Source organism: Manihot esculenta, chromosome 11 (assembly GCF_001659605.2).
Source record: "Manihot esculenta cultivar AM560-2 chromosome 11, M.esculenta_v8, whole genome shotgun sequence".
NCBI lineage: Eukaryota > Viridiplantae > Streptophyta > Magnoliopsida > Malpighiales > Euphorbiaceae > Manihot > Manihot esculenta.
The window spans coordinates 12,443,289-12,453,745 of record NC_035171.2 but is presented as its reverse complement, the minus strand read 5'-3'; the positions used below and the strand labels follow the sequence as shown (position 1 = coordinate 12,453,745).

The 10,457-nt window shown below is 32.6% G+C and overlaps 1 protein-coding gene across 1 annotated transcript; it reads right to left on the bottom strand.

Moving 5' to 3' along the window:
• Positions 1-804: 804 nt before the first annotated feature.
• On the bottom strand, positions 805-3,174 carry LOC110625613 (exocyst complex component EXO70B1). Its single transcript, XM_021771245.1, has 2 exons — positions 2,827-3,174; positions 805-2,646 (listed from the first exon to the last, which is right to left on the bottom strand). The coding sequence occupies exons 1-2, from the start codon at positions 3,172-3,174 to the stop codon at positions 805-807; spliced, it is 2,190 nt and encodes a 729-aa protein (XP_021626937.1).
• Between the last annotated feature and the right edge of the window lie 7,283 nt (positions 3,175-10,457).

The window sequence follows — 10,457 nt, the reverse complement described above, 5'->3', positions numbered from 1 at the left end:
ATATAAATGAATTACATATTAATTATATAATATACTTTAAATACTAACTACACATATATCTTTTTATTAAAAATGATAGGATTAATAACTATATATAAAATAATATAATATTCTTATAAAAAAATTATATTTAAAGGACAATATTGTTATTTTTATAATTATTTGATATTAAAAATTTTAAATTATTTATTATTTTAAAATATCATAAAAATATTATGATTTTGTGTTTAATAATTAAAATTAAATTGAAGAATAGCATAAATCGAAATTAGAACTGAATTAAAATCATATTAAAATTGTTTAAAATCAAACTGAAAGCGAAATTTGAATGCAGTTCAAAAAAATAAAAAATTCTGATTTAAAATTTTCTTTATGAGCATTAAGGCTGATGATCAATTTCCCCAGCACATTGTTCAGATGACTGGTAGTTAATTAAGGCTGATGATCAATTTAAATTTGTGCAAATAATTTAAGTATATCACTGATATTACAATCAGAACTCATGCATGCACGTACGTTGTCCATACTACAAAATATAAGAATAAACAAATCACAAAAGATGAAATTCGCCCTCTCAAAATCCCAGTAAGAACTTGCTTTAGCCATGCACTTCAATCAATGCAGGAAAAAAATTAGAACAAAAGTAATTAACCATGGTTAATTACCAAGCAACAGCAGCACCAAATTGAAAATGACTAAAAGCAGCTTTTTGATTTGCATTATCAATGTGTCTTCAACTGATCAATTTTCAATGCTTTTATAATCTCTGTTTATCCATGCTTTTATAATCTCTGATCAAAATTTTCAATGCTTCCTTCCATCAAAAAGCTCCTCAATACAATCTTCTATATCTTCAGGCTGGTATTTTATGTACTTCTCATATTGCCTTCCGGGATCCAAATAATGCGAAAACCTCCCCCAGAATGATCTGTACGCCGGGATTACCACCGCCGATATGGAAACTCTAAGCTCAGTCTGAAGTTGTTCATCGCTTACCACCCACGTGCTCTGAGTCCGGTGGATTTCATCAAACATCAAGCTGAAGTTCTTGAACCTCTCTTTCAGCACTGGTTTCGCTACTTTTCCATGCACTAATAGACCCTCGTGGCCTAAGTAACTCAACAGCTTTCCCCACGTCTCTCTCTGGTAACTCTTGTGGAAATTTCTAAGATCTGAAGATTTCCTTCGGAACCAAGGGTCTCCCACCACTTCATGAATCTCTGAAGACCCTTTGATCTTCTGCAAGATGTATCGTCCATTGTTCATCATGAAAATGCTACTCAATTCTATTTCCTTGTAAAGCTTTGCTTTGGCTTCCAAATTTGCGTCTAGCAAATCCATAACTCTCATCAATTGAGCAGAGAATGGTGAACTGTTTTCTCCACCATTGGTGTTGCTCTTAAAATCTTGAGGCTTTCCTTCGAAATGCGGCCTGCTCGTTGAGTCAGCTCGTTCTATCTTCGAATGTTCCTTGAACATCTGCTCAAGAGTTGTCATGTATTCACAAGCATACTTCAAGTAGTTCATTGTGTAACGTGTTAGTGGATGAACGGCGCCACCTGGAACTGGGGTTTTTCCTGTATCAGATTTGATGGAGTTTTCTAAATCACAAAATATACTAATTGCAGTCTCTCCAATTCGACACTTAGCAGCTGTCATTTCTGGTTTAAGCTCATTTTCAGATTCCTGAGGAAATAAAGCATTTATTGCAGAAATACTGTCACGCAAAGTTTCGTACATGTCTAGAAACTTAAATAGCTTCTCTGCAGAAGGCCTTGTCATTGAAATACCTTCAGTGAAATTGAGAAGCTGGATCATTACTCCTCGCACAAGATTGCTGAAAAGGGAGGAAGAGATTGAAGGGAAATCAGAGAAAACAGCCTCGCAAAACTTGCGTTCTTTAGCGAAATAGATTGTTGCACAATCTTTGAATGTCTTGATCCATGCAGAGATCTCGCACTCCAATGCTTCCCAATGCATTTTTTGCACCTCATCAATGCTCATCTTCTCGAATCCCAGCTTGTCCAAGCACTCATCAAATACATATCTCCTTGTGATCACGTAAACCTGATAGCATTCAGATTCGTATCCTCCTAAGATCATTTCCTTGGCGATCCTATTCAAATTTGCAACAACATGTTTAGAATATCCGGTGAAATCGTCTTCTTCTTCTTTTTCTTTTTCTTCTTTCTCGGTGACTTGTTCATCAGATTCGGGTAACGCGCAGCTATCTTTGTCTTCTTGCTGCTTCCCTTTGGCGTCGGTATTGTGTTCTAATTCATTGTTGCCTTTATAATCTTCAAGAAGCAATCTGAATTGATCCTCCAAGAAGGACATTGCTCTTTGGTAGATCCCTCCACTGTAATTAACCAAAGTGCAATTATTTGGATCAGATTTGAATTCAGAAAGGGAGTTTGTTAGCTTCGAAACCTGATTTACAGCATCCAGAAATGCCAAATCATCCTCCGGAACTTGGCCCCATTTCCCTTTCCCTTCAGTACTGGTTTCATATTCTATAACAAGCTCTCCAACAAGATTCAAAAAGTTCTCAACAAATGCAGGAATATCTATGGAGGTCACCTTCTCATCATTCTCTCCTTCCTTTTCATCATCTTTCTTATCATCATCATTCTTATCGTCATCTTTCTTATCACCATCATTCTTATCATCATCATTCTTATCATCATCTTTCTTATCATCATCTTTCTTATCATCATATTTCTTATCATCATCATTCTTAGCATCATCATTCTTATCATCATCTTTCTTATCATCATCATTCTTATAATCATTTTTCTTATGATCATCTTTCCCTTCTTTTACAACAATTTCCTTTTTGCCTTTCCAGGATGACAAGCTCAAAAGAAACTGGTCGATTTCTTCAGAGACTGATTTGAGAGTATCACGAATTCCTTGAGGAGCCTCTTCAACCTTTTCAACATTGTCATCATCTTGAACTTGATCAACATCAGTTGTTTTCTCCAAATCTTCAGCTTCAGCCGCTGGCTTTGGAGAGTCAGGCCCTGAATTGGAAGTTCCAGTGTCAGCAGGGTCAGGCTTAGGATCAGGTTCAGGTTTATGGGTTGGATCAGGATTCGGATCAATATCTGTATCAAGCTTTTTCTCAGAATGTTGTTTCTCTGAAGGGTTGCTTTCGAAGTTGTTAGTTTCCATTATGGTGTGTAAGTGTAGAAGAAAGACAAAGAAATGATTGTTTCAGGAAAGAAGTGAAGCTGGGGATTGAAGAACAGAGAAAACGAAAGAGCTCAGAGAGAGAGAGAAGAATTATTTTGCATTATTTGTTTTCATTTTTTTTTCTTTATTTTTTTGTTTTGAGAGGCTTGAAATGGTCATATTGAAGTGCGGCAAAGGTGAGGTGAAGATAATTTAGTTGACCAGATTGAGAGAAGATCGCTTTGGCATTTGTGCTTACCTTTCCTCATATGTCGCAGGTGATCTGAATCTCAACGGTTGGCTAGGATTAAGAACTTGCTTTCTCGTGGCTGGTCTGTACAAATCTCCCACATTTATTTGGGATTGATTGCTTATTTAGGTGAAGCTCTTTCTTTTGAAGCTCCTGCTAGTATAAGTAGGATGCTTCTTCATGGTAATTCCAAGGCATCTCCAAGGCTGCGCTAAATCTCATTTTAGCGATGGAGATGCCTTCAACACAATACCAAAATTTAACGGGATTTTGGTTGGATTTTGGTGCTGCGCTATAACGAGTAGCAATGCCGTTGTTTTTTTTTTAATTTATAATATAATTTAAAATTTATATATATTTTCAATTAAGTCAATATTTTTTTACTCTCCTAATTTATTATATTTTTAATTTATTTTATATTTTTATAATTATTAAATTTTAATTTAAATTAATATATTTTCAATTATAAATAATATTTATAACAAATTAATTTATTTATAATCTATTATATAGAATAAGTGGAGTGACACATATATTATAATTGAACAATATATATTAATTTAAAATACAATCATCATCAGTATATTAAATATTTAATATTTCGGAAGGTCAGACTCGGATCTAATAATATCATTGAGATATTGATCATATACATTAGATGCGAATGACGGTGGTGGTTGTTGACGTTGAGCTCTTTTCTCTGATATTCGAATTTTTTCTTGACAAAACGTTTCACGAGCAATTAGATCGGAAATAGAATTTAAATCGAGCAATAAAATTTTATTTTCTTCTTTAAATTCCTTTAAGTCCAAAGCTCTGCTTTTCATTAGTCTTCCATTCTCCCTTTCTGCAGTTGCATTCGCCAACGATTCCACAAGCTTTTCATTATCAGCATGTAAGCATTTCAGAGCGGATGAAAAAGATTTATCAAATTTTTTCTTCAATTTTGCTTTTTTGACACCAAGAGGTCGATCCGATGATGTATAATCTCCTGCAATATCCTCATTTAAATGAATTGAAAATAATGATAAGTTTGAAAATGGTACCATAGGTGAGTCAGGAGTAGGATTGTCCGACTCTGATGACACATAAGAGGAGCTTTAATTTTGAACTATTTTTTTTTAGAGCAGTATCTTTGAACTTCTCAGCATCTTTCATCATGCTCCAAATATGTTCAAATTTGAATCCCTTTTTGTAGTTTGGATCTTGCATTAGTAAAGTTTTCGCTTGATTGAACTGCATAATTAAGAAAATTTTAAGGAAAATTTTAAAATTTATGTACAAAGTAATTACCAAAAAAATACTCACCAGATCTTGCTCTGAAGCACTACTAGAATGTAAGTTTTCAACTTGTCGATAACAACCATTCAATTTTCTTATAGCCTTCTCAATAACTTGCAATCGACATTGCAAAGATCGTGGATTGCGGGACTCCCAAAACTCATTCTTTGCAATTTTATATGCTTCTGTCACTCGACTCCAAAAACGTTAACTAGATTGTTGTTTACTTATAATGGATCTTGTGGAACATCTAGATAAACTCTGCATAATAGCACATCTTCATTGATAGAATATCCTGCAGATCTTGAAGTCATCGTTTACAAAGTGATTAAATATTGAAGGGTATGGCTAACTTATGGTAAGTTGTAGATGTTGGCATTCCAATATATATAAGTCAGATGGAATCTCAAATAATTATTACACCAACAGTATTCTGATAGATCTCCACCTTCGGATAGTATGCATCCTATCCCCACATTTTTCAATAAAGTAAGATAGAATCTCAAACAATAATTATACAAACAGTATTCTGATAGATCTCATCTTAAAATCGACCGTTGGATGGATTTCATTTCGATCTCCACCTTCGGATAGTATGCATCCTATCCCCACATTTTTCAATGAAGTCAGATGGAATCTCAAATAATAATTACACCAACAGTATTCTGAGAGTTCTCATCTTAAAATCGACCGTTGGATGAATTTCATTTTGATCTCCACCTTCGAATAGTATGCATCCTATCTCCACATTTTTCAATGAAGTCAGATGGAATCTTAAACAATAATTACACCAACAGTATTTTGATAGATCTCATCTTAAAATCGACCATTAGATGGATTTCATTTCGATCTCCACCTTTGGATAATATGCATCCTATCCTAAAATTTTTCAATGAAGTCAGATGGAATCTCAAATAATAATTACACTAACAGTATTCTGATAGATCTCATCTTAAAATCGATCGTTGGATGGATTTCATTTTGATCTCCACCTTCGGATAGTACGCATCCTATCCCACATTTTTCAATGAAGTCAGATGGAATCTCAAACAATAATTACACCAACAGTATTCTGATAGATCTCATCTTAAAATCAACTGTTAGATGGATTTTATTTTGATCTTCACCTTCGGATAGTATGCATCATTACCCCCACATTTTTCCTATTAAATCATGTATTCTTCAAAGATATAAACATAACTCATATTTTTCAGTTCCTCTTAAATTCGAATCAAGAAAATTCTATAGATCGTTACTTAAAATGGATTTCTATATTGAGATACATCAAATAATGATACTGAAAATTCATCGTCATCTTCTTCAGATATTGATGATTATATTTCAGATGATAATGAGTTTGCAGTGGAAAAACAAGCAGTTAATAAAAAATTTCTTAGAAATAAGATGGTTTTGCAGCAAATACAAGATCAACACCGAGTTTCTAGAGGTGGCTCTGTTCTAGGTCATCTAGTAATCAATCGAGATCGTGAAGCGACTAATTGTAATTTATTTCTGGATTATTTTTCAGATAATCCATGATTCAATGATGTAATGTTTCATCGACGATATAGAATGTCTTAAAATCTGTTTCTTCGTATTGTCGATGCAATAAAAGCGCATGATATGTATTTTGAACAACAAAGAGATGCAGTAGGTAAAATTGAATTATCTACTCCTCAAAAAATCACAGCTGTGTTTTGAATGTTAGCGTATGGTTTGCCGGTGGATGCAACCGATGAATATGTGAAAATTGGGGAGTCCATTGCAATTGAAAGTCTAAAGAGATTTTGTCGAGCCACCGTTGAGTTACAAGCCTTCTTTATATTGGTGAGCAATGTGGCTTTCCTGGAATGTTAGGTAGTCTCAAATGCATGCATTGGAAATGTAAAAATTGTCCTATTGCATGGGCTGGCCAATATACAAGTCGTACTGGATCACCAACAATTATTTAAGAAGCTGTAGCTGATTATGACCTTTGGATATGGCATGCATATTTTAGAATGCCTGGCTCTAATAACGATATTAATGTTTTGGAGTCATCGCATTTATTTTTCGACCTTGCTAAAGGTATTGCTCCTCTCACTCATTATGTTATTAAAAAAAAGTATATAATACGGGTTATTATTTAGCTGATGGTATATATCCGAAATGGTCAACTACTGTGCAAACTATTTGTGAACCACAAACAAGGAAGAAGAAGTATTTTGTAATGAAACAAGAATCATGTCGAAAAGATGTTGAACGTTCTTTCGGAATGTTGCAGTCACGTTTTGCAATAGTTGCAGGATCATCACGTTTTTGGAAAAAAGAAGTATTGCATGATATTTTAACTACATGTATTATCATGCATAATATGATAATTGAGGATGAACGTGACCTTAATGCACCTATTGAAGACGGTAGAGAATTTTTAGCTCCAACTGTTGAAATGGTTGTTGATGAAACTACTCGGTTTGAACAATTTTTAGCTCGACACAAAAAAATTAAGGATAAAAATGCTCATTTTGCACTTCGTAATGCATTAATAGAGTATTTGTGGGAGCAATATACGAATTCAAATGATCATCTAAATTAGTTTATATTTTTTTATTGATAATTTAATATGTATGAGTCTATTTTATTTTTAATTTATTAATTAATGTTTAATTAATGTATTTTATAATTAATATTTAAGTAATGTTTTTTTGAATTTTTCTATTATTAAATTCAATACACTATTCAATAAATAGAAAATTTTAAATGAAAGTAATAATTAATATTTAATTAATGCATTTTCATAATTAATATATTTTTATTTATTTATAATATAATTGAATATTTAAATATTGGATGAAAATGTAAAATATATAAGCATTTGGGGTGAATATATAAAATTATATAAATTTTTTGAATGAAATGTATAAATAAAATTAAAATAAAATAAATAATATAATATTAAAGAGATAAAATAATATAAATAGAATATTTTTTTTGGTGTTATATTTTGATGTTTTGTATTAAAATAGTGCAAAAAATAGTATGTAGGGTTGAAGATGAACGTAGAGATCAGATATAAGTATGCAAGGTTATTTCTAGTGAGACTATATGAAATGATAACTCCATATAAATTGCATTTAAAAAATATTTTTCATAGAAAATTTTTTACTTTCAATAAAATAATTTATTTTTTATTATTTTATTTTAATTTAAAAAATAAAATATATTATTAAATTTTCATATTTATAATCAAATCTTTTAATTTTAAATAAAAAAATTCTTAACTTTTAAATTTATTATAATTATAATAATTTTTAAATTAATTTTAATCAAATTTAAATTAGTTTACTAGACACACCAAACACCATTATTTTTACTACGTAAGTAACTATTAATTCCAATTAGATTTTAATTAAAATTTTCATATAATTAAGGGTTTAGAATATTAACTAAAGTAAAGTTAATCAAGTTATTTATGTAATAAAAATAATAATATGCATGTAACATACCATATAAATTAATTTAAATATAGTTAAAATAATTTAAAAAATTACTATAATTATAATAAATTTAAAAATTAGAGTTTTTTATTTAAAATTAAAAATTTTAGCTATAAATATGAAAAATTATAAAGTTGAGATTTTTTGAACTAATATTATTATATCCAGCCACTAAAAAAATTCATAAAATTATATATATAATACTATTAAAATAAAAATAAATAAATAAATAATAATAATAAAACATTAAGATCTCTTATTTCGAGAAGGGTCCCAAAATCAGAGCATCCTCTTCATTTTGAAAAACAGAGCAAAGCTCTTTTGTTTAAAAAAAATTCCTTTTTAATCCAAATTTTTTTCTTCAACTCAATCAATCCATAAATTTTCAAAATTCTCAATTAAATCCTTATTTAAATCAATATTTTGACCAGAAATTCAATAATTTCTTTCAAAATATCCAATATTTGAATAGATAAGTTTTATTCCTTTTATTCAGATTATTACGATATTTATTTTTTCTATCATTAAATAGTGATTTTTGTGATTTGAAAATTAAAAGAAGACAAGTTTTAGTTAGACTAATTAATAAAATTCTATTTTTTTGGATTGTTAATTTTTATAAGTTGATCCAAATAATATTTATAGTTAATCGTGTGTTTTTTTTGAGTCTGTATAATTTTAGGAGGTCTAATTATGCCAAAACATTGCCGAATATATATATATATGTAACGACCCGAAAATCGGACCGCTACCGGCGCTAGGATCCAGATCGGCTTAAGGCCGCCGGGACCCGTAGCAAGCCTGACATGTAACCTGTTTAATCCCATACATGATCAACAACATGCATAAAAATTTAAACTTTTCTTTCATTCAATCCTCATACACCAAACTCAACCTGTGCATGCACTAATCATAATCTTAATCATAAACTTGACCCCTCAGTGGGATCTCATCAATGCCCCAATGGGCGATATACATGTGTTGAGTTGGCTAACATCCATATCATAAAACATCTAAGATCATGTATTTAAAAGGGATAACAACATCCATAGGGTCAAGCACAACTTCTAATCCTCAATATCATTATACATAACCTTACTATTCAAACTTTACATTATCTTACAATTTATCATGTCCACTTTCTAACTATTACAAACATAAGACTTTACTCTTCTTGACTTCTCTGTCTAGCCCGTACCTGCAATCCTGGGGGATTAGGGAAAAGGGGTGAGCTACAAGAGCCTAGTGAGCAGAATAATAAAAACAACATTTAAAATTTCATGCCATCATGTAATGCAACACATCACAACAAAACACATCTCGGATGGTATTGTCACCAATAGTCCTCTACATAATCCAACTGTGCCGGGACGTAGAATGGGTACAACCGGTCTTTCTCTTAACATAACATATCATACATACCAATGTGCCAGGGACGTAGAATGTGTACAACCTGGACTTTCTCTTACATCGTGCCAGGGACGTAGAATGGGTACAACCTGGACTTCCATACTATCTCATGCCGTAACATCATCATATCATATGAGGACTAAAGGGTCATCCAATAACCAATCCACATCAACATCATAAATGCAATGCAACATATTCGTGGATTCTAATGCAAACAACCTATTTCATCACATGGCATTCATGATGCATGAACATGCTCAATTGTATAATTCATTTGCTTTAAAACATAAGGTTTATTCTACTCACCTCTGGCAGAAGCTCTGACAAACTCTGTAGCAGCTGGCTCACTGCTGGGGTCCTCGGTTCCTCGGGTCCGAACCTACACAGGTGGACTCCAATGAGGGACCAAACATACATAAACATAACTCTAAACTATTCCCCAAAAACCCCCTAAAACATCATGGAATAATCATAGAAAAACATGCAAGAAATGGCTGAACAGGGCACTTTCGGCGGCAGGTTCGGCGGCCGAAAGTCCCTCCAGAGCCGAAAGTCAGGCAGGTTCGGCGGCACCTTCGGCGGCCGAAACTCCCAGACAGAGGCGAAACTCATGCATGTTCGGCGGCACCTTCGGCGGCCGAAAGTCCCAGACAGAGACGAAAGTCTCCTTTCGGGGGCAACTTCGGCAGCCGAAAGGCCTGCCTCCCCAGCCATGTTCGGCGGCCGAAAGTGCCTTCGGCTGCCGAACCTGGTTTCTGCCAAAGGGCAGAAACTTGGCTCCTTTATGCACATTTGCCTCCTAACTCTTCCAACATGCATATAACTCATCCAAATCATGCAAATATACATACAAGGGTTCCTAGGGG